This window comes from Colletotrichum acutatum (assembly GCF_030867785.1).
Source record: "Colletotrichum acutatum strain CBS 112980 chromosome Unknown BDZ83scaffold_10, whole genome shotgun sequence".
Taxonomy (NCBI): domain Eukaryota; kingdom Fungi; phylum Ascomycota; class Sordariomycetes; order Glomerellales; family Glomerellaceae; genus Colletotrichum; species Colletotrichum acutatum.
In genome coordinates, this window is record NW_026849004.1 from 173,258 (window position 1) to 194,118 (window position 20,861).

Genomic DNA, 20,861 nt, shown 5'->3' on the forward strand with positions numbered 1-20,861 from the left:
TCGGCCACCGCACCTCGCTCTCACCCGCCCGGCACACATCCCCGTACGCCGTGTCGCCTAACACCTTTCATTCTTCAATTCACTCACTGCTGGCCCCTGCTGACTTATTTCGAGATCCGCCAAAATCTTGCACGGCTCCATCAACTCGAGTCGCCTGATACGATATCGCAATCTCCAGAATGGCTGCCGCTAGCGCAAACGCCAGCCTTGACTCCAACGCTCTGCTCACCTTCTTCACCCAGATGGACGATCAGGGAGGTGTCATTGTCAGAGGTGCGTCTCCGTCGTCCAAGCTGAGCCTCCTCTCCTCTCCTCGCCTCCCTCACCTCGCTGTCTCTCCCTACACCGAAACGGCCCTATCCGACCTGTCTCGAATAGGAAGTCAGTGCCAAGACGCGCGTCCTTGCTAACGGCCGCTGCCACTCTCCAGATACCCCAAAGCTAGATCTAGATCTGTACATCCAGAACTACACAGGTACGATGTTTCCTACCACAGCCCGTCTCAACCTTGTTTCTCGTAGACTGCGCCCTGCTGCCGTTGCCGCAGTGCCACTGCCCGCACGCACGCTCAGCCTCCCCGCGTCTCCGCCCCCTTTTGCCCGCGTGCCAAGGCTCCGCCGCCTCCAGGGGGGAACAGCTTCTCACCACTGCCACAGGCCGTACCCGCTTTGAACGTCTTTTCCTCATCGGCCGGACATGCGTGCCGCTCTGTGTCGACGCTCTCAAGGCTGCTGTCGCAGAGGCTAAGAAGGGTCAAGATACGCAGCGTTACCGCGATGTCGTTGAGTTGATTCAGGTGGCCGCTCCTTTGGAGCCTGAAGCCACATTCGATCAGTCATGGGTCGAGCTCACGGACAGGGCCAACAATGCCAAAACTCACGCCCTTGAGGGCGAGTTGAAGGGTTACAAGATGAACCTGATCAAGGAGAGCATTCGGGTCTGTACAGACATTACCATGCACACATGCTCCAGGGCTAACTGATGCCAGATGGGAAACGAGGACCTGGGCCGTCACTTTGAAAGCATCGGCGACCTTAACAGCGCTGGCGAGGCTTACAGCCGGATGCGCCCAGACGTGAGCACATCCAAGCACATCATCGACGTTGGCAAGCATCTCGTCAACGTGACGCTGCAGCGTCGGGAATGGCCCATGGTCATTGCCAATCTGAGCAAGATCACGGGTGTCCAAAACGGCGACGAAGAAAAGGGCTTGCAACCCTACGTCAAGATCGTCCAGGGCATCGCCCTCATGGGGCTCGAGAAGTTTGACGAGGCGGCCAAAAGCTTCCTGCAGACGGATGCCGGCAAAGAGGGAGTGGACTACAGCAATATCGCGAGCCCCAACGATGTGGCAGTGTACGGTGGCCTCCTGGCTCTGGCAACCATGGACCGGAAAGAGCTCCAGGCTCGTGTTCTCGACAACCAGAACTTTAGAACGTTTTTGGAATTGGAACCTCACATCCGCAAGGCCATCTCGCTCTTTGTGAATGGCCGGTACTCGGCGTGCTTGGCCATCCTGGAGGCGTATCGCGCAGACTACCTACTCGACATTTACCTCCAGAAGCACGTCCCGACGCTCTACTCGCAGATCCGGAGCAAGTGTATCGTACAGTACTTTATCCCCTTCTCCTGCGTCACTCTGAGCAGCCTCGAGGATGCATTTGCCGTACCCGGCAAGCCGCTCATTGACGAGCTCGTCGCCATGATCCGGGGCGGGGTTTTGCAGGCCCGCATCAACACAATTGACAAGGTGAGTTTCCGCGGCCCCCGAAAGTGTGAAATCGCACCGTGTGCTAACGCACGAGCCACAAGACGTTGGTCGCCGTGTCTCCGAACCCCCGAGCCACGCTGCAAAGGATGGTCCTCGACACGATTGATGCCTACGAGCGGGACGCCACGGAGCGGATCCGGCGTATGAGTATCATTGCGGCAGATATGGAGGTCAAGACCATGCGCAAGGGTAATACCCATGCCGGTGCGCAGGGCATCGATGAGCTCTGGTTTGAGCAGTCCAACCGACCGACGGTGGCCGGCGGCGCGGGCGGCGACAACATGAGCTGATGGCCCTCCGATGCGGCGGCGACGGGCCGCGCGGTGACGGTGATACCGGCCGAGTGGTTGTGCTTGTCCGTGGGTCGGACGCGAGAGCTGCAGCACGCCGCGGGCATGCAAATGAAATGCTGACAACCGGGGCACTTTTGGTGATCCACCTTGGCGCCGTAGTCGCAAAAGCCTAAAATATTCGGGTGGTCGACTGCCAATGCAGAGGTGCAGACTGGGCGGTTTCGCGACAGGTCATTGGCTATCTCAAAGGAAAAGCATACGTACGCCTGCCAACACGTCTTTTGTGCCGTGGGATCATTCAGACGTCATGGCACTTTTGTGCTAGGCATGTCATTAGCCACTGGGATCGGGCATGGAGCTTCACGCAGCGGCTGGGACGGTGGAGCGGCTAAAGCAACAGGCGGCGGTGTTGATCGCGGGATCCCCGGGGCCGATAGATTGAGGCTTACGCAGCAGGCATAGAAATGTGTCAAGAGAATATGGTTTTCCGTCGATTGAAGCGATTGTCTTGTCGTGCTCGGGAATGGTCGGGAATAATGCACCCTCTCTCTTCTCTGTATCGTTTATGCAAGCCACCTGATTGCACTTCGCCCGAACTGTGCCCTACGGCTAGTTGCTCTTTTCGGGCCTAACGCAGAAAGTTAAGCTTACCCTGCCGACGGATTTATGAACGATACCCGACCCTTATATCGCCTCGGGGTCTTGGCAAAAAGTGTTTCTCTGCACAGTGCCAGTTCGGTTCCTCGTCTAGCTAGGTGGTCACTCCCCCTCCCCTCTCCTCAAAGGATAATAGAGTACGAATACAGATACAGACTAGCTGAAGCCTTTTTTTTCTGTAATGATCGATCACCTGGGCTCCAATCTTGTGGGCTTTCTAAGTTTTCCCCGTTCGCTAGAAATAACTCCCCCCTTCATTCTACGGTACATATCCTCAGGGCAAAGTAAGTAGGTAGTGCGTCCACCCAAATAATCACCCGAGAAAAAAATAGGATACCGCAAATAAGAGCCGGTGAGTCTACAAAATGGGTCTCCAGCCGAGGAAGAGAGAAGAAGGGGGGGGGGACAAGGCGCAAGGGTCAAGGGTGACAGGGTAGATAGAGGAGGGGCCCGCACGGCGCTTCTCTCTCACGCAAAAGACCAGCATTTCATCAGACAGGGGTTTCTTTTGGAGACCTTGCTCCGAATCCCTGGAGGGTGGAGAGGGGGGAGGGGAGGGAGGGTGTGCGATCAAAAACTCATGGTTCAACTTTTTTTCCTTTTACGGTGGGTTTTGGGATTATTATTCTCTTTTTGCTGCTCCTACCTAGCCTGCATCAGGCAGTCCGTAGGGTTTTCCTCAAGCAGTTCGTCCACCCCTGGTCTTTGTGTTGCTGGGGGGTGGTTTTCTTTCTGGCCCCCCTCATAGTCCCCCCCCCTCACCATATCCGACATCGTCAATGATGCATGGATCATTTTGGATCCATCATCATCCACCTAGGCGAGCCAGGCACAGACAGCATGGCCCATAATCGCGCTTCGCTTTCGCCTTGCTGACGGGTTCTGGTGCGCCCCCTCCCCTCTCTTTCTCCCCGAGGTATCCTCCGTGTGGTGGAATAAGTTCCCGATGAACCGGGAGTAAAATACATCCGCTAGAAATGGAAAAGAGCTGTCTGTATGAGCAAGATAGTAACAATGGGCGTGATGTTGGCTCCAGAAGTGACGAGAAGAGGGGGAGAGGATGTAGCAGTAAGGGGGTTAGAGGGGAGGGGGCATGGCATGCGACTTTGCCCAGTTTCCGTGTTCCCACCCTCAACCACCGTTCGAGTTCCATCCGGATTCGCGATCCGGGACACGCCCAGGAGTCTCGAAAAGAGTTTTGTTTTTTTTTCCCTTGTCGTTGCCGTCTCGGTCCCTCCATCTGGGGCCACCCTTCGTCCTCGGGGGGGAACTAAATGGGCAGGGCGCAATTGACACCAAACGGAGTGACTCGGCGATCGTGATGTATTCGTAATCCACGTAATCCTCTGGCGCGCGTACAGTAATGCGCAAAAAATCATCCCATCAACTGCCGGACGTCGGTGGGCGGCCAGCGGACCTGCGCAAAGGTGAGGAGGCGCTTGATGCTCTGCAGGTACTTGCGCGTGACCTCGTCGCCCATGACGTGCCCGCGCTCGCCGTCGTGCAGCTTCTCGCGGGCGCTGCGCTCGTGGATGCCGACCATGGTGACGCCGATGGGCCAGGCGGCCTTGCCGATGGAGAGGCGGAGGTAGCCGTCGTTTGCGTCGACGTAGCGGCGTTCCTGCGCGGCTTTAACGATTTCGATAATGGGCGCGAGGAGGTCGTCGTCGAGGTCGTACTTTTCGAATTTGCGGAAGAGCTGCAACGATAGTTTAGTCTATGCTTGTCTGATAAATGTGTGTGTGTGTGTGTGGGACATACCGGCTTGAGGTTCTCACGACTCTGCACCATGGCGCTGTATGCCGTCTTGCTGGCCGTCGTGTCGCGCCGTTCCGCCTCCATTGCTTTTTCGTACTCGGCCAGGACCATGGTGAAGTAGGAAGCCAGCTGCCGGAACAGCCACCGCCGACCCTCCTTGTCCTTGGGCACCGCCGCGTCCACCTTCATGTCCTTCTCCTCCACGAGCTGCAGCGTCGTCGGGATGGGGCCCTTTGTCACCACCGTCGTGAGCCGCCTGTACCGCCTCAGCCTCGCGCCGTGGCCCTCGCCAAAGAGCGTCGCCGGCTCGCCCAGCGCGCGTAGCTTCTCGGCGAGCTGTCCGTCGGGGATGTCCTCCATGCCCTCTTCTACGGCGGCATCGTCGTCGTCTTCGGCCGTGGCCTTGACGAGCTCGGGCAGCCCCAGCCGCTTCCGCCGCGCGCGTTCTTCCTCGGCTTCTTTTTCCTCGCGCCGCCGCCGTGACTCCTCGGCGAGCTTTTGTCGCTTCTCCTCGCGAATTTTGTTCTCTGCCGCGTCGTCTTCCTCGCGCTTGCGTTTCGCGGCGGCTTTGGCTTCTCGCTCGGCCTCGACGCGGGCTTGTTCTGCCAGATACTCTTCCCTGCGTTTCGCTTCGACGTCGGCTCGTTTGATGTATTTCGATGAGGAGGAGGCTGCTGCTGCTGTGGAAGTGGGCTTCTTGGACTTGTCCAGCTCCTTGGACATGAGGGCTGCAAAGTCCATCTTGGCGTCGGTTCGCTGCTGCTGTCGTCGGTCGGGCTTTACTATGGTCACTGCCTGGTGGTGTCTCGCGTGTCTCGAGTGGGTCCGTTCGGTCGTGGGTATCACCAGTCTTCCCGTCGTGTGTTGTTCAAGAGCAGAACTCGCCTCCACGTCGATGAGATGTCGTCAAACGAGAACGGTAGAAAACCGGATAAAGCGTTGCCGGATTGACAATTAGAAAAAGCTTAGTCTTCGGGAACGGCGCCCTGCGTGTGGTGGACGATCCATGCATGGAAGCTTTGGAAGATCGCGCTTAACTTGCACAGCCTCACTCGCCTACGACCTTGACTCCAGTCGGGAGGGACGCACGCCCGCACCTCTTCGTCCACGCACACCACGACCACTCACACACCGCAATACGTACTCACACACTCTTCTTACACACACAATGCAGCAGCTTTGAACTAGTTCCCGCTTCCCTCCTCTTTTTTCTAACCCCCCGTTTGATTCCCTTTTTTGGGGGCCTAAAACGGTGCTTGTTTGTACCTGTTCGTCGCAAGGGGACCTGGGGGCCTGGAGCTTGTCAAAAAGGAACCATCGAGCTTGTTTTCACTACGAATACTCCACACAGACGAGTATACGTATTCGTACTCCCCGACGTCGTCTCTTCTTCCCACCGAAACGCGGGTTGGCTATAGTTGACGGTCTTCGGCATGGCTTCCCATCAGCGGGAGGATACTACGCCATTCCTTCTGCAGCTTTTCTACAAGAACGGGTCATTTCACAGGTACGTCGAGCCTCCCTGATGCCTGATACTATTCTCCGTACTAACAGACCAACATAGGACAGACGAGTTCGCCTCGAGGAGCCTCCCGCCCTTCCTGTCACTCTACACATGGCCCGACTGTACCCTAGACGAGCTCGCCGAGCTCATCACAGCTGAAGACCCGGCGCTGCTACCGAGCCCTTGCGTGGGCACGAGGCTCGCCTTCCGCCTCATCTACCCCGATACCCGAAATGCGGCAGCCAACGCGGGAGGGCACCATCACCACGGACACGCGCAGGGGCCAAGATTCATGGTCAAGGACCTAGGGAGCGTGGTGCTTGGGGACGGCACGGCGGAGGCGCTCCTAGCCACCGATGGCGAGGAGGAGGAGGGGGCAGACGACGTCGACATGTCCGGCGGCGGCGCCCAGCAACCCGACGACGCTGACTCGGCCAAGGACAAGACGCTCAAGGAGGTCAACTTCGTGGTCGGGGATTACGTCTCGTGCGCTATATTGCCGCCGCTGCCGGACGGCTCGGTGGCGCCGGCCCTGACTGCGTGGAACGATAGAGCGGCGGGGCAGTTTGGCGGTGTGAGAGGCCCGATGGGTGGTCCGCCGTCGCAGGGGCCGCGTCGGGACACTGGGTTCGGGGGACGGCAAGGCTGGGACAGAGACCGGCGGCGCTCTGGGTTTGGAGACGGTGGGTTTCCCGAGGGAGAGTGGCGGAGGGGTGAGAGGCTGCCCGATGACCCTCCGGATCGGTCTCGGGGCAGAGGTAGACGACCCGACAGGTGGTGATTCGACTTGTAGTTGTGGTCCCAAGGCACTTGGGTTTGTGATTTGGCACGGCGTTATGGCTCGTTTGGAGGGTATACCACGCGGCGTTATGGTCACTTGCAAGCGTCGTGCTGTCACGTCTGCTCGCTGTAAAAGCATTGCCTTACTTCAGAAGTTGGGTGGGATCCGTGTCTGCATTGAAAGCAGTACAGACATCTTGCGATCGTCATGGTGCACATGAGAAAAGTACTTGTTCGATGTTCCCATTCCTCTACTCCAGGTTACGGTCCCGAGCCTATCTACACAATTTCCTCCCCATCGATATCGCGCCCCGTCTATCGCTCGTAAACCAAGTCGCCCTTGCGCTTCGCCCGGAGGTCCCAGAGACCCTGTAGATCCGTCAGTATACGTACTCCCGGCGTTCCGGCGGGGGTGCAAGGGGCAACTCACGTCGGTCTTGTAGCCAATGTAGCCGACGACGAATGGCACAAAGACGGCGTACATGAAGGTGACACGGGCGGTTCTCGGGGTCCAGCGGAAGAAGATGTGTCTGTTGCTCTGCATGTCTGTTGGTCGCTCTCAGGTCAGCCCTCTCGCTCCTCTCCATGTCTTTCCATGCCACACAGCGGCTCAATCGCGCGGGCTCCAATCGCCTCGCATCGTATTCGAAGGGTTCGGTGGAAAAGGAAGAGGTCTACGTACGTCCCAACTTGACCAGGGCCGGGTCAAGGGCCAGCTCTAGTTTGATCGAGTTAGTGTTCGGGTCATATTTTTGGTGTCAATTGGGGCACTCACTGTGGTGGTGGCCTGCCATCTTGATGGATGATCAGGACCGGTTCGCAGTTTGATCGAAAAAAAGATTGATCCGGTCGGCCGACAAGGGTTTGCGTAGTTCCGAGGGGCAATTGCTACTTCGCTCGTCAATGTGAAGCTCCGTGATGGCACAATGCATCGCGAGTCTTGGGAGTTGACTGCTTAGGTAATGGTGATTTGCCTTGACTGTCAGGCATCAGCCAATCAAGCGATGGGCATTAGCCAGACGGCGAGCAAGGAAGCACTGTGCTTCATGCCATCTGAGTCGGCAGATGCATAGTGCGTGGATGACAGCTGACACTGCTAGACTGTAAGGCCAGCCGACCATCTGCGCTAGCAGTTATGTACGTGCAAACTCTGCCACTTTACATAAGCAGCATCAGTCAACGTGCCAGAGTGGTTAATGGGCAGCCCTGCTAAGGCTGTGGCTTCGGTCGCGCAGGTTCGAATCCTGTCGTTGACGCTTAACCTTTTGCAATCTTTGCCTCTGATATACCTGTCCGCTCTCTGGAACGACCATTGTACCATCTAACTGTGTTCGAATCATTGTAGTAGGTTACGAGGCAGTGTTAGCAAAGACTCGGTTGAACATGCACGAGGAGACAAGATCAATTGCAGACCTCTTCTGCCAACCAAGTCAAACAACGATAGATCGGCGACTCAATGTGGTATGCAATTCGGAGCCAGCAGTCCCGCCGACTCGATGTGCAGTCTAGAGAAGTTCTGGTTCGATGCCGAGGCCTGGAGACCGAGGCAAGCCTAAATTGTGGAGCCCAATCCCGTGGTTTTGCGCTGTGAATTGGCTGCTCGCTGCGTGCTGCGCATGCTGTGTTCCTGTGACACAAGACGGCCCAAGTGCTTTTTGTTTTGGGAAACACCTGAAGGTGAGCTCGGTGGGGCCGGGCCCTTTGCCTTCCGATGAGCTAGTGACGTATAAAATGAGGGACGAGGCCCGGAAACCTTATCAGGTAGACCCATTGATGTTCAGATTGGTATCGTGGTGTTAATTCAGTTTCAGTGAGGCATTCAATTGAGAATTCATTGGCAAATGAACCAAACGAATACCATCAACATGGCGACAACCGAACAGAAGCCCAAAGTGAAGCTTTACTGGTAAGTCGAGTCCAGGTTTCACTCAAACTCTGGATTTTCAGCTCACCAATTCATCAGGCTGGAGCAGTCGAGAGCCCAGAACATCCTGTGGCTCCTCGAGGAGCTCAAGATTGACTACGAAATCGAAGTGTTCCACAGGAATAAGCAGACGCTCTTGGCGCCTCCCGAGCTGGCAAAGGTTCACCCTCTGGGCAAGTCGCCCGTGATTGAGATTTTCCCGACCGGCTCTGGCGAGTCCATCAAGCTGGCCGAGAGTGGCTACATGACGCAGTACTTGTGCGAGCACTTTGGCCAGAACACCAACCTCATCCCCAAGAAGTGGAAGGACGGCCAGGAGGGCAAGATTGGCGGCGAGACTGAGGAGTACTCAAGGTGCCAATACCTGCTTCACTACATTGAGGGCAGTCTGCTCCCGGTCCTCACCTTGTCTCTGGTCATTGGAGGTGAGTCTCACGTCAGGTCACGATTTTAAAGCAGTCGCTCACGCATTGTAGCCCTGAAATCCGACAATGTGCCCTTCCTCGTCCGGCCCATCACGTCGGTGGTGGCCAACCGGATCTATAGCATGATGGTCTTCCCCAACGCCAAGAAGCACATGGCCATGATTGACCAGATGCTCGAGACGTCGCCCAACGGCGGCAAGTACATTTGCGGCGAGCACCTCTCGGCCGCCGACATCCTCCTCAGCTTTGCGCTCATCGCGGCGCAGCCCCGCTTCGACGGTCTGGGAAGCTGGCCCGGCGGTTCTGCCAAGGCGGCGCACCCCCGTGTGTTTGAGTACATTGAGAGGCTCAAGAAGGAGCCTGGGTACGAGAGATCGGCGCAGAAGATTCGCGAGATTGACGGCAAGTTTGAGGCCACAATCTCCAAGATGTAAAATGTGACGTTTGATGAATTGGGTTCGGCAACTAGGAAGATATACCACTTTACTAAATTGACATTCATTTTTATTGAAACATCGTCTCAACTGTATTTCTTGCCCACCTCTCAGCACGTTAATCCTGTCAGAAAACATCTCATGTAACTTGACAGTGCGTCGCAAAGTTCATCATCTCTCGGCTTCGTCTCAGAGCTCTTTTATGGTAGCAAGTGGCCCAAGCTTCTCAAATGGAGCGCTACCGCAGGGACCAACGGCAGGGATTCCGGGCCGCTAAATCGGCGTGCGTTCCTCCCGCTGTCGGCAGCTTTTCCAATGACGCCCCGACGTATTTTTTTCGCAACATCATTCAAATCGCTCCAAACCGCCAACGCACCCGTGGGCCAGACAAACGCCATGCTCGCCTCGAGAGCGGTATGCGCGCAATGCCGTTCGAGGCTTCTGGCCGCCGCTGCGACAATCGGCGCGGTCCGACCGAACTCGACGACAAGCTTCCCGCCCGCCGCCGTTGACCAGCCGTCCCGAACCCCGAAACCCAAAGCGCCACGACCGCCCACGAGGAAGCACAAGGGCAGCGGAAACGAGACTGCGAAGCAGAGAGTCCTGGATCTATTTGAAGAGACCGTCAGCAAGCAGCCTGCGCCGGCGACTCCTAGCAACGGCCCGGGCGTCAACCAGCTCTACTCGCTTACCGACGAGCTCAGCCAACTCTTGCAGCAGAGACAGAAACAAAAGATCTCCGATTTGGAGTTTGCAACACAGGCGTACACGTTCATAACCACAAAACTTCTGGTGGCCGCGCAAAAGTCGGGTGTCTATCTGCCTCAGGTTACCACAACAATAGCCAGCCAAGCTTTACAACAAATCACGAGAATCAAGTTTGCGACGATAGAGGCCGCCGACCTCCCCCGAACCGTAGACATATGCAAGTTGTATACTCATATAAATAACAAGAGGGTTGTGAGGCGGCTGGAACTCATCAATGGCCTCCTGCGAGCAATCATCTCAACTCGAGCGGACCCGGAGAACCAGGCTGTGGAGGACCGGCTGCTAGAGGATCTGGTGGAGTGCTGGAAACACTTTTCGGGCTTGAAGCGCGCAGACAGCGGCCTCGAGTCGGATCCCGTATTTTGGCTCACGTCACGGCGGGATTTGCTGGGCACCGAAAGACCCGACAGGCTCCTTCGCGCGCTCTTCCCCTTTTTTGCAGCCAACGAAACGTCAGGCCTGGGACCGGCCCTCGTAGCCACATACGTATTGCTGTCTGAGTCCAAGCATATGATCGGCAAGGCCAGGTTGGAGGCACACCCGCTGTTGGAAGCACTGGATCCTATTGTCAAGCAATTCGATAAAGACATGCTGCAGGAGCTCTTTCGCGACCATGCCGAAGTCTGGAGCTACGTCCAACCCCGGGCGGACTGGAGGGTGACGCGCGTGGCTCCCGGAACGTGGAAAGAGTTGGATACTGTGTCTCCAGGCAAACCCGAACAAGCCAAATCAGCGGTGCGGTTCTCCTATGCCCTGTGGCACCGGCGGTTCGAGACCGTCTTCCGTGCAAACGACGCTGCAGCCATCCAGCAGGCCTGGAGAGACCTAATCAACCCGGCCAACGACAAGGACCGGACCCTGAGACTACAGAGCTCTCCGGACCTTTTCGATTACATCCTGTTCCTTACGTGTAGCAAGTACGGGCTAGGGGCCAGCTTCTCCAAGCTGACGGAGGAGATATTGGCGTACATGAAGACTCTGGGCATGGCTCCGACGGTCAGGACGTACACGTCAATGATGAGTGGCTGGAAAGAGGCCAGGCGGCTGGAGCCGATTGAGAACCTGTGGAAATTCATCACAAACGCAGGTGTCAAGCTGGACCAACAGATCTGGTCAAGCAGGATCTCCGCCCTCGGCCTTTTGGGCGGCGAACATGACGGTTTGAGTGCCCTCAAGGAGATGGATAGGTTATGGAGCATGGCAGTAAAGAACGGCACGCAAGGAAAGGCCGTCGAGCCTGGCATCTCAAACGTGAACTCGGCCATTTCCGGCTTGCTGCGGCGCGATAACATGGAGGTGATCCGTACCGTACTGGACTGGGCGACCGACAAGGGCATCACGCCCGATATCTACACCTACAACATGCTCCTATCACGCATGCTCAAGAAGGGGGCCCACGAGGAGGCGGACCGGATCCTCGCCAGCATGAAGACGGCAGGCATCACGCCGGACGGGGCCACCTTTACCGTGATCATGGAGGCGGCCCTCAGCGACCTGCCAGACCAGACGCCGCAGGAGCAGCGGGAGACGATGGACAGGGTATTCTCCGAGATGGCCGCCTGCGGCATCGAGCCCAACCAGGAGTCCTACGGCAAGATGCTCCACGTCCTCGTCCGGGCGGGCGACAGCGGCAAGCACGCCGTGGCCGCGCTGCTCTCCCACCTCCGCGCATCCCGCCTGCACCCGTCGACCGAGATGTGCACCATGCTGGTCGAGTACTACGTCAACCGGAGCCGGCCCGACCTCGACTCGCTGCGCGCCCTCGTCGCGGACCGCCGCGCGCGCACGCGGGCCCTGACGGACCGCGTCTTCTGGGAGAGCGTCATCAAGAACTACCACCGCGCCGGCGACCTCGACAGCGCGCTCGAGGTCGTCTACGACCTTGACGATTGGGGTATATGGCCCGGCTTGCCGCTGCTCGACCCCCTGCTGCGGTCCCTGGTCCACCGGCAAGACTTTGAGGGGGCCAAGAAGCTGGTCGATACCGTTCGCAAGCAGGCCAGGCCTCAGGCCGCGGACAAGGCGGGTCGCTTTTCGAAGCACGGGTTCTGGGCGTTTGCTCACGATTACCGCCTGTTGCCGGGGCAGGAGGAGGCGTAGAGTAGACAGGTAGAGTTCTTAGCCGGCTATTGTATTGTAGAAGTAGAAATCATCAATGTATAAGAAGTTGGGAATATCTTTATTCCCTAAGTCATGCAGCTGCGAATCAGCATGGCGTGCTCGTAGTCTGGTAACGTGACATTATCACTAAACGCCTGATGTGAGTGAACCATCACACCCAAGGATAGGTACAGGGAAAGGAACGGGCCAATACGATGCGAGAGGTAGTCACAGAATCACCGAGAGATTAGTAAAGGCAACGAGAAGAAACTAAGACTAATATTAGCAGTCGATACCGCTTTCAGACCCTTGCAATGCCCCTTTACATATATATATTATATTATACTATATATAGTCTACCTAATAGTGTTCCGTCTATAATGTATACTTAATATTCAATAATATTAAATAAAAAAGAAGGGTTTACCATATGATTTTCTTTGAGCTTAAGTTTATTAAGATTGTTTTTTACACTCGCTATACTAAAAAAAGATTATTAATTCTTTTCTTAAAACACAATTGTAAGTTATTGCAAAGTGACTTGGAGATTTTTCCTTGTTTTTTGTATACATATTCCAGTGGGATAACAGATACTAGACTTCATCACCACTAAGCTATGGCCTTATGGCCACTACGCCGCTTATAACGCCCGTACGCGACTTCCTCAACTAACCTCGAAGACCGATGATGTTTTTAAGACGAAATACCAAACACATAGAGATACTCCATACAGTGTTAAATACTGGTTGTCGCCGAGGATAAAATACTGGTTTGGTTCTGTTAAAGGGATAGGCTAGAGCGCAAGAGGAGGACAGAGTGTTCGTGAGGTATAATACAAAATAGATTCTAGAGCTGAAGAAGAAAAGCAACCCCCCCACCCCCCGCGCGCTCGAACGTCATCAATATGTAACATCATTTCTGGCCCGACTGCGTCGGCCCTCATTACTATTTAGCCCGCCATCTCATACCGCCGGAAGGTTGGAGTATCTCCATTGTCCAGTTCGCACGTTGGTGGTGTCTTTGGGGGGAGGTCTTGGCCCGGAGGTTCTGGCAGCCATGATGTGTCCTGCCCCATGCCCGGCGAGGGTATTGAAGGGGCCCTCGACTTCTTTCTCTTGAGAAACCATACTGCAGCTCCAATGATGAGCGCTACGACTGCGGCTCCGCCAACGGCGATTCCAGAGATAGCCCCGCGTGAGAGGCCGGGGGAGCTTGTGCCTGCCGACGAGTCGTTCCCGCTACCCTCCCCGCTGCCACCCACGTCCCCACCGCCGTTCACGGTCTTATTGCCTTCGCTGGACTGGGAAGAACAGAAGTCGGTGACGTCGTTGTTCCCGGAGTCTAGAGCCACGATGTCTTGGCTCCACGTGGGGTTTGCCTGCCAGAGCGAGAACTCGGAAGTGTCGTGGTTGACTTGGAGGTAGGCGGCAGAGAGGAACTGCCAGCCGAGCTGCGCCATGTCGTTCTTGTTGACATCCTGCATTGAGTCGATGAGCATGTCCTTCTCTGTTGCGTTGACGAGCATCTCCCCTGTTTGCTCATCGAGTAATACGTGTGGTAGAACGAGGTTGTCGCGGTCCACTCGGATTTTCAACCCGGATGAGAGTGTAATTGTCAGAGCACCGTCGTATCTATTGGTCGCAAGTTCTGTCAGCATGATGAAGTGTATAGTTGACCTGAGGAGCTTGGAGGGCTGTACACAACTTGGGGATAGGGGGGCATACGGCTTTTGGTTGGGAAGATACTTCATGTTCCAGTAGTGATACCCGAGAGAGCGAGTCATGTTCTCGATAGTGTTGTCCGTATAGTCAAGAAAGTTATAGAAGTAAGGATCCAAAGGCATCCTCATCATCACCGGGAGCGTTGGGTTGATGCAGGTGGAGATGGCGCTCGACTTTGACGGAAAAATGCTGACGTCTGTACCATTGTCGAAATTCATGGTCAGATCCGTGACCGTCACCACGAGTTGTGACTTGCACTGAGCAATGTTGGGCGTCAGGGCCTGAGTGTATCGCTTCCCAGACACTTTTGCTCGGTCATAGCCTCCATATATAAGATGACCGTCCAGCTGAGAGGACATTCCAAAGCCGCGGCCCCAAAAGAGACTCCACGTTCGTGAGGCAATCTTGCCTGACTCTTTCAGGACCCTCAATATGGTAGAGTTTGATCCTAATCCGAGTCCCATCATGGCGTAATAGCCTTGAGTATCCCAATCGTTTAATGCGATGCCCATGGTCAGGTTATCGAGCGTAAGGTTGCTGTTTAGCTTCATCGTATCAACGACAGGGTTGATATCTGGCCACCCGTCATCTTCGGAGGTGACATCGTGTGATGTCGTTTTACTTGTCTTAAATGCGATTGAATCATAAGAACCTCTTCGAAAGGAAGTGCAGCCGTTCTTGGACTACTTGTCAGAGCCGCGGAGAGAACAAACACCGTTGGTGCCGTACAACAACGTGCCGTTTTGGCCACTGAGTTCAGATGTTCGTTAGCAATGTGCCACAGAGTCCGTAGAAAAAACAGAAGATGCTTAGGTTGAATACCTCTGCGGGATGAAAGCGAATTTCTGCTCGGGTTCCCCAACGGCTAGTTCTAGGCCTCTCGCTACCTGGCCGTTTGACAATGAAACATTGCCGAGTCGTATGGGAACAGGATATGGTGCACAAGCTGCCTGAATCAGTGTCGCGAGATATGCTGGCAGAATCAACAGGATGGCTAGCGAGCCATGAGCAGTCAGAGTTGAAGGCTCCATCGCCTACACGAGTCGCTGGTCGATCGTGGTAAACAAGCAGATCACAACTTGGCCTCCTTAGAGCTCTATCAAGCCAAGGTGGTGATGGCAAACAACAGGGAGAATAGTTCCTCCGCTGACTTCGGAAGAGTGCTGTGAATCCATCAAGTCTTTCGGAGACTCGAATTTGGTACAGGGGAGTGGCCGGGCTTATGTTGCGCTGCAGCCTGCCGTTCTTTCATTACAGCCTGCTTCTGAGGATCCTGGTTCAAGATTCGAACCCACAACTCTATGGCCCTTGTATAACTTCCAAATAGGTGACACTACAGTCGCCCGGCCATATTACATATACCTGCTCACTGCCCTTGTTTTACCTCCATCATTACCGTTAAACCTCTTAATGACATTTTTCAAGATTTCTATACCAGGGTAAATAGTACATGGTATATTTCTTCGTAGCAATATTACTTAGAGCGAGTATTGGTAGTGATGGTAATGATAGTGAAAAAGTTGGCGGATGTGCTGAACAGAGACTGCTGTCATCCTCATGGCTTCTCAGTAGTTCAGTGAGTACGTACTTCTTCAGCCAAAAACGATAAAAACCATCGCCAGGTTTTCTGCCATATCCGCCTGATAATCCTGGTCAGCGACAACGAGCTGCTACCAACAGCAACTCGAACTGATCTACTATTGGCCTGCGCCGCCCATGAGCTGGGTACTGACACTCTCTCATCACATCCTCTCATACAGATCCTGGTCAGATTTGGCGGGATGCTACTCTGTACCAACAACACCCTAAAGCTAATAAACCATTGGTCTGTGCCCCAAAATAAATGGGTCTATTGGACGTTGGCAAAATGATAGATGACCGAGGCGACTCGGACCCGACAAAGCCCGAGTCACCGCACCATATCTCCTTGGACAAGAATCTTGAGTTCTGGCGAGAACACTGGATCATACGGACTCGGGAGTAGGAGTTCTCTGGGAAAAGCGCCACGTTAGGAGTAGAATGGTTGGCTGGTTGGTTTGTCCGGTGATACAACGGAAGCGCCCCACTTTCGCCGTTGGATAGGCCGACGACGACCCGTATGAGAGTGTTGTGATGGGACAGTTTGCCGCCAAAGAGGCCAGCCATGTGCCAACTTACCTTCTGCGGGCGGTAAATGGTCCAACACAACTCATATCCGTATCCGGAGGCCATCCTGCCTAAGCCTTGTGAGACCTCATGGTCCCCTGCAGGAGACCGGGGGTCCGGGTACCTTCTCCGTCCAACAGAAAGTTATCAGCGGCTAAGTACATGGGGGAAACTGCTGGGAGATGCACATGGGTGGAGAGAAAACAAATTATACACACTGTCTTCCAACAGCTGGTAGGCCGCGCGGATAGAGCGCACCTTTCTTGTCGTCCGCCCACCCCTGAGCCTTTGTTGGTCAGGCACGCAGCATGTTGGTGGTTATTCCGAACGGGGCTCAGGCTGCCTTCCTTGCACACAAGAACTGAACCCATCCTCCAGCCTTGTTCGTTTGCCTGCTTGGTTTGTCTATAGAGAAGGGAGCAAGTTTATCAGCCATTCTCTCCTCCCCACCGGCGGGACTCACGTCACGTTTTCCCTCTTCCCGACCTCCTTTTGATTTATCATGCCCGGTATCAAGTATCAACCAAACAACTTTCGGTGCTCGGCTTCCTATGGGTTCTCCGTATGTCTGCTCACTATGCGTTCGCGTCTACTACCGAAGAGCAAGCGGGCCGGGGCTGCGGCGCTGCTTATAATGATCCTTCTTCACCTTCTTGTATCGTCGTCGCAGTCTACACAAACTGGCGAGAGGCTGTCGTTTCTCCACAACCCATTCCACCCCACACCACGGCCGCCGAAGCAAGAGGTTCCGACTTCTCTACCGGAACTCGCGACTTTGAGCAAGCCGGACCTGCCAGAGTCGGAGTTCTGCGCCAAACGCTTCGGCCCTCGATATCTGAACGAATTCCGCGATCAAAGGATTCAATACTGTGCAGCAGAGTCAAGCGCAAACCTGACATGTTTCCACAGTCATACGCAATCCAACGACAACCGCGACTCGTTTTGTATTGGCCAGGGCGCCGTACTGGACCGCGAAAGCGGTAAATTTCATGTGGACTGCGATGTGCGACATCCTACCAGCAATGAAACATCAAATGGTATCATTCCTTTCTCGAGTATCAGAAACTACTGGTACGATACCGGTCCGGGTTTCCTATTCCAGAACTTCGTCAACGTCAAAGCTGGGGCATTACCATCCTTGGTCACGCAGGCGCCAAGCTCCCACGATAGCCGTCCGTTCACAATTCTCGTGAAGAGGGAAGGCCACTCCAACATCTGGCACTCTCTCATGGAGATATGGTCAATGGTCATGTCCCTCGACGTCTTGCGGCTCAGTCACGACGGCGGCGGTCTCAACAAGCCTTTCTTCACTATCCCCGGGGACGTCCCACGAACCCAAGTAGTCTTCCTGGACAACCAAGAAGAAGGGCCTCTATACCCCTTATGGAGTATGTTTGCAGGTCGTGAGCCACTTCGCCTCAGCAAGGTCTTGGAAGACCCAGCGCAAGCTCAAGCCCTCGCCGAGACGCCTCAGAACGTCATCATTCCCCTCGCCGGAGGGAGCAATCCTCTGTGGCAGAACGACTGGGAGGATAGAGACTGCAAGGATGCGCCGCTACTAAAGGTCTTTACAAGACGAGTGATGCAGCAATTTGGCGTCGAATTCGAGATGGGGCGGCGGCAAGGCAAACCACTCAACGTCACCCTCATTGATCGACGGGGCTCTCGCAAGCTCCTGAATCAGGACTTCCTACTAGATGCAGCACGGGAAGCGTTCCCCGACGCCAACTTTCAGGCAATCGACTTGGGAGCGGTGACCTTCCCCGAGCAGCTTCGAATTGTACAGTCCACCGATATCCTGGTAGGCATTCACGGCGCGGGACTGACGCACACAATGTTTCTCCGGGAGAACGGCGCCGCGGTTATTGAGATACAACCGTCGAGCATGTCCCACAAGGGATTCAGGAATGTGGCGCAGATGTTGGGCCACAAGTACTTTAGCACCCACGCCGAGATGGTGGGACATGAGGAGGATGATAAGGGCAGGAGGAGAGGTCTTGTCCGACGAGACCGGTGGCACTGGGCCGATATCCGGATTGAGGAGAGCGCCTTTCTGGAGTTGATTGGACAAGCTGTGGAGGCCATGAGAGATTAGTGTATTGATACCCGTAGACAAGAATTTACATTTGCTAGACATTTCAGAACGTCATCCAAGATGTTGATCGAGGCGTTGCTGAATTTGCGAATTTTGGTGCGTGGCCTGGGTTCACCTCGCTTCATACTCAAAACATGTGGCGTATAGCAATTTCAAATAAAGGTTGTTTCTCAATTCATTTTCATTGAAGTAGAGCATCGTTGCCTCGTGGTTATCTCCTGGGAATGGCGAGTACCGACTTGTAGCTTGAGCTTCGACAAGCTTCTTTCAGCGTAATGAAATGGGAGGAACTCATTATCGTTTCTGAGAGACTGTACCTGGTTATAGATTTGAGAATACGAAGAGCTGCAATTCTTTTTGCACGCAAGTGTTGCGAAGACAAGTGCCTGACGAGGACGATGTCGACCAATCTATCATCATGGCCCTTCAAAATCTAGATCATGGCATAGATAGGAAGATCAAATTCGAACGAATGACGTCAAGCAATGAAATTTACGATAGCGCCGCTCAAAACTCACTCTGGGCGACATCAAGATGCTGCCGAATGATCAGACGTGGTGTTGAAGTTGGCTTCCCCGCACTCCATTGGTCGCAGCCGCCGTTAACAGTCTTTTCATGGTGGGGGTTGCCGCCGTAGTCGATTCCCCCACTATCCAACCCCTCCAGTCCAAATTTCATCGTCCGCATCACGCCCGACACCACCCCGCAGCTACTTCAAGATGGGCAAGAACGACAAGAAGCCGGCCGACAAGAAGGACGGGGGCAAGTCTGCCGGAGGAAAGAAGGGCGCCAAGGGTGAAAGCGATGACAAGGGCGGCAAGGCGGCCAAGGGCGCGCAGTCCATCAATGTCCGGCACATCTTGGTGAGCCTCATCTTTTCTAGCCGTGGGATTTCTCAAGACTTTAGAAGCTGACAAGAAAACAATAGTGCGAGAAGCATGCAAAGAAGGAGGAGGCATTGGCTAAGCTGAGAGACGGAAATAAGTTTGATGAGGTGGCGAGAGAGTTCTCCGAGGACAAGGCGAGGCAAGGTGAGTGATGCCCATCATGAGCAGCTTCATCGAGGGCGAGGGCCCATGCTGATTGGTTCGCAGGTGGTGCTCTGGGCTGGAAGACAAAGGGTAGCCTGGACTCAAAGTTCGAGGACGTTGCGTTTGCTCTGAGCGCCAGTACAACGGCGAGCCCCGTCTACGGAGAGGCCAAGACGGAATTTGGATACCACATCATCATGGTAGGACTCAGTTACACCACAGCTCAAGCCAGGCTTGCACTGACTCGCGCACACAGGTTGAAGGCAGGAAATAGGCAGACCCCGCTACGATCTCATCACACGCCTCACAATACCAATATTGCACACATTATGTTTGGTTCAAGAGTGCCCAATGCCGTTTCTCTTTATTTGTCCTTGATGCATGTTGACCTGACCTCCAGAGGGAGTCCTCCATTTTTTGTTTCGAGATGCCAGCTGAAGAAGCTAGAGTACAACCGAAAGATCGTTCATAGCGACGGTTCCAGATTTCCCCGCCACCCCTCTAAAAATCCTTCTCCCCATAGTGACGCCCAAATTCAAATCATGAAGTCATACCCAAATTTACTGCTCGGTCTGGAAGTAGTTGAGGAGGATGGAGCGCTCCTGGGACTCTTCACCCCAGTCCTTGACGACGACGCAAGAGCAGTTGACGACCTTGCGGGCGTTACCCTCACGGTCCAACACGCCTGTGGATCTGCATTAGCTATTGTTCGTCTTTCGATACGGATGCATGACAGCCTATGCCGCAGGTGTACTCACAGAGACCAGCCCACTCGCCGAGCTGCTTTCCGTCGGGCACCTTGATCAGGGGGATCTTGTGCTCGGAGCAGAGAGCGATGACAAGCTTCTTGTAGGCCTCCTCCTCGCAAGCCTCGTTGAGGACGCACATGTGGGCCTGGCGGCGGTCGAGGGCCTTGGAAGCCTCACGGAGACCGCGGGCAAGACCGTCGTGCATGAGGGCGAGCTTCAGGACACCCTTGAGGGCGTCAAGAACGGACATCTGGCCCTTGGAGCCGGCATCGGCGGAAACCTCGACCTCCTCGGCCACCTCGGGGGCGTTGTTCTCTTCTACGTCCGACTGTACAAGATGCGTAAAGGCACTGGTTAGCCAAAGTGTCTTCCTCCGAGGTTCAAGTCGACATAGTCGTCGTTCCAACAGAGTGGGATGGGCCCAATTGGCCTGCGCGCACGCGACAACTTCCAAGCACCCGGGTAATCCCAATTGAAGGCATTCGCAGGTAGCCGGGAAGCGTCCGTCATTCGATAGAGGCCATGTTGGGGAGGGGTTCTCGGTGCGAACTCACCATCTTGAAAGTTGTTGGTCAAGTTCCTGTCGGTTCGATCCTCGAAGAGTTATGTTGTGTTGTAAATTGGGTAGTGTATGAATAAAGTGAACTTTTGGCGTGATGCGAGGGCACAAGCAGAAAATGCGCTGAAAGATCATTCGTGGAAGGGT

The 20,861-nt window shown here is 54.9% G+C and overlaps 10 protein-coding genes and 1 non-coding gene across 11 annotated transcripts; 7 read left to right on the forward strand and 4 right to left on the reverse strand.

The window, feature by feature from the left end:
• Positions 1-179: 179 nt before the first annotated feature.
• BDZ83DRAFT_716157 (26S proteasome subunit RPN7) lies at positions 180-2,061 on the forward strand (the record flags this gene model as incomplete). Its single annotated transcript, XM_060511824.1, has 5 exons — positions 180-273; positions 431-475; positions 657-937; positions 989-1,750; positions 1,813-2,061. The coding sequence occupies 5 exons, from the start codon at positions 180-182 to the stop codon at positions 2,059-2,061; spliced, it is 1,431 nt and encodes a 476-aa protein (XP_060369710.1).
• Positions 2,062-4,096: 2,035 nt separating this feature from the next.
• Positions 4,097-5,220, reverse strand: BDZ83DRAFT_716158 (uncharacterized protein; the record flags this gene model as incomplete). The annotated part of the gene is made up of 2 exons (XM_060511825.1): positions 4,097-4,420; positions 4,483-5,220. The coding sequence occupies 2 exons, from the start codon at positions 5,218-5,220 to the stop codon at positions 4,097-4,099; spliced, it is 1,062 nt and encodes a 353-aa protein (XP_060369711.1).
• A 567-nt stretch (positions 5,221-5,787) lies between these two features.
• BDZ83DRAFT_13305 (Sin3 associated polypeptide p18-domain-containing protein) lies at positions 5,788-6,838 on the forward strand. The gene is made up of 2 exons (XM_060501227.1): positions 5,788-5,986; positions 6,044-6,838. The coding sequence occupies exons 1-2, from the start codon at positions 5,913-5,915 to the stop codon at positions 6,762-6,764; spliced, it is 795 nt and encodes a 264-aa protein (XP_060369712.1). The 5' UTR covers positions 5,788-5,912; the 3' UTR covers positions 6,765-6,838.
• Positions 6,839-7,078: 240 nt separating this feature from the next.
• BDZ83DRAFT_748055 (uncharacterized protein) lies at positions 7,079-7,557 on the reverse strand (the record flags this gene model as incomplete). The annotated part of the gene is made up of 4 exons (XM_060513561.1): positions 7,079-7,132; positions 7,194-7,309; positions 7,446-7,481; positions 7,539-7,557. The coding sequence occupies 4 exons, from the start codon at positions 7,555-7,557 to the stop codon at positions 7,079-7,081; spliced, it is 225 nt and encodes a 74-aa protein (XP_060369713.1).
• A 381-nt stretch (positions 7,558-7,938) lies between these two features.
• Positions 7,939-8,019, forward strand: BDZ83DRAFT_t43. The gene has a single exon. It is a non-coding gene; the product is annotated as a tRNA-Ser (tRNA).
• Positions 8,020-8,393: 374 nt separating this feature from the next.
• Positions 8,394-9,610, forward strand: BDZ83DRAFT_604563 (glutathione S-transferase). Its single transcript, XM_060507281.1, has 3 exons — positions 8,394-8,669; positions 8,727-9,112; positions 9,164-9,610. Exons 1-3 carry the CDS (start codon positions 8,605-8,607, stop codon positions 9,544-9,546), a joined length of 834 nt encoding a protein of 277 aa, XP_060369714.1. The 5' UTR covers positions 8,394-8,604; the 3' UTR covers positions 9,547-9,610.
• A 200-nt stretch (positions 9,611-9,810) lies between these two features.
• Positions 9,811-12,517, forward strand: BDZ83DRAFT_604565 (uncharacterized protein). Its single transcript, XM_060507282.1, has one exon. It carries the CDS (start codon positions 9,862-9,864, stop codon positions 12,412-12,414), a length of 2,553 nt encoding a protein of 850 aa, XP_060369715.1. The 5' UTR covers positions 9,811-9,861; the 3' UTR covers positions 12,415-12,517.
• An 819-nt stretch (positions 12,518-13,336) lies between these two features.
• Positions 13,337-15,184, reverse strand: BDZ83DRAFT_759768 (aspartic peptidase domain-containing protein). The gene is made up of 3 exons (XM_060515153.1): positions 14,958-15,184; positions 14,139-14,885; positions 13,337-14,045 (listed from the first exon to the last, which is right to left on the reverse strand). The coding sequence occupies exons 2-3, from the start codon at positions 14,684-14,686 to the stop codon at positions 13,364-13,366; spliced, it is 1,230 nt and encodes a 409-aa protein (XP_060369716.1). The 5' UTR covers positions 14,687-14,885; positions 14,958-15,184; the 3' UTR covers positions 13,337-13,363.
• Positions 15,185-16,678: 1,494 nt separating this feature from the next.
• BDZ83DRAFT_604569 (uncharacterized protein) lies at positions 16,679-18,482 on the forward strand. Its single transcript, XM_060507283.1, has one exon. It carries the CDS (start codon positions 16,783-16,785, stop codon positions 18,373-18,375), a length of 1,593 nt encoding a protein of 530 aa, XP_060369717.1. The 5' UTR covers positions 16,679-16,782; the 3' UTR covers positions 18,376-18,482.
• Positions 18,483-18,983: 501 nt separating this feature from the next.
• BDZ83DRAFT_604572 (uncharacterized protein) lies at positions 18,984-19,749 on the forward strand. The gene is made up of 4 exons (XM_060507284.1): positions 18,984-19,238; positions 19,304-19,406; positions 19,470-19,606; positions 19,663-19,749. Exons 1-4 carry the CDS (start codon positions 19,095-19,097, stop codon positions 19,678-19,680), a joined length of 402 nt encoding a protein of 133 aa, XP_060369718.1. The 5' UTR covers positions 18,984-19,094; the 3' UTR covers positions 19,681-19,749.
• On the reverse strand, positions 19,750-20,814 carry BDZ83DRAFT_604573 (40S ribosomal protein S12). Its single transcript, XM_060507285.1, has 3 exons — positions 20,710-20,814; positions 20,165-20,483; positions 19,750-20,091 (listed from the first exon to the last, which is right to left on the reverse strand). Exons 1-3 carry the CDS (start codon positions 20,710-20,712, stop codon positions 19,967-19,969), a joined length of 447 nt encoding a protein of 148 aa, XP_060369719.1. The 5' UTR covers positions 20,713-20,814; the 3' UTR covers positions 19,750-19,966.
• Between the last annotated feature and the right edge of the window lie 47 nt (positions 20,815-20,861).

Excerpts from the sequence above, each read along its gene's own strand:
- BDZ83DRAFT_13305 (XM_060501227.1), top strand. The coding sequence starts at position 5,913 with ATGGCTTCCCATCAGCGGGAGGATACTACGCCATTCCTTCTGCAGCTT. Across the intron at positions 5,987-6,043 it reads AAGAACGGGTCATTTCACAG|GACAGACGAGTTCGCCTCGA; the intron begins GTACGTCGAGCC and ends AGACCAACATAG.
- BDZ83DRAFT_604563 (XM_060507281.1), top strand. The coding sequence starts at position 8,605 with ATGAACCAAACGAATACCATCAACATGGCGACAACCGAACAGAAGCCC. Across the intron at positions 8,670-8,726 it reads CCCAAAGTGAAGCTTTACTG|GCTGGAGCAGTCGAGAGCCC; the intron begins GTAAGTCGAGTC and ends CCAATTCATCAG. Across the intron at positions 9,113-9,163 it reads CTTGTCTCTGGTCATTGGAG|CCCTGAAATCCGACAATGTG; the intron begins GTGAGTCTCACG and ends CACGCATTGTAG.
- BDZ83DRAFT_604565 (XM_060507282.1), top strand. The coding sequence starts at position 9,862 with ATGACGCCCCGACGTATTTTTTTCGCAACATCATTCAAATCGCTCCAA.
- BDZ83DRAFT_759768 (XM_060515153.1), bottom strand. The coding sequence starts at position 14,686 with ATGAAGCTAAACAGCAACCTTACGCTCGATAACCTGACCATGGGCATC. Across the intron at positions 14,046-14,138 it reads TATCTTCCCAACCAAAAGCC|ATACGACGGTGCTCTGACAA; the intron begins GTATGCCCCCCT and ends TGCGACCAATAG.
- BDZ83DRAFT_604569 (XM_060507283.1), top strand. The coding sequence starts at position 16,783 with ATGCCCGGTATCAAGTATCAACCAAACAACTTTCGGTGCTCGGCTTCC.
- BDZ83DRAFT_604572 (XM_060507284.1), top strand. The coding sequence starts at position 19,095 with ATGGGCAAGAACGACAAGAAGCCGGCCGACAAGAAGGACGGGGGCAAG. Across the intron at positions 19,239-19,303 it reads TCAATGTCCGGCACATCTTG|TGCGAGAAGCATGCAAAGAA; the intron begins GTGAGCCTCATC and ends AGAAAACAATAG. Across the intron at positions 19,407-19,469 it reads CGAGGACAAGGCGAGGCAAG|GTGGTGCTCTGGGCTGGAAG; the intron begins GTGAGTGATGCC and ends ATTGGTTCGCAG.
- BDZ83DRAFT_604573 (XM_060507285.1), bottom strand. Across the intron at positions 20,092-20,164 it reads CGGCGAGTGGGCTGGTCTCT|GCGTGTTGGACCGTGAGGGT; the intron begins GTGAGTACACCT and ends GCAGATCCACAG.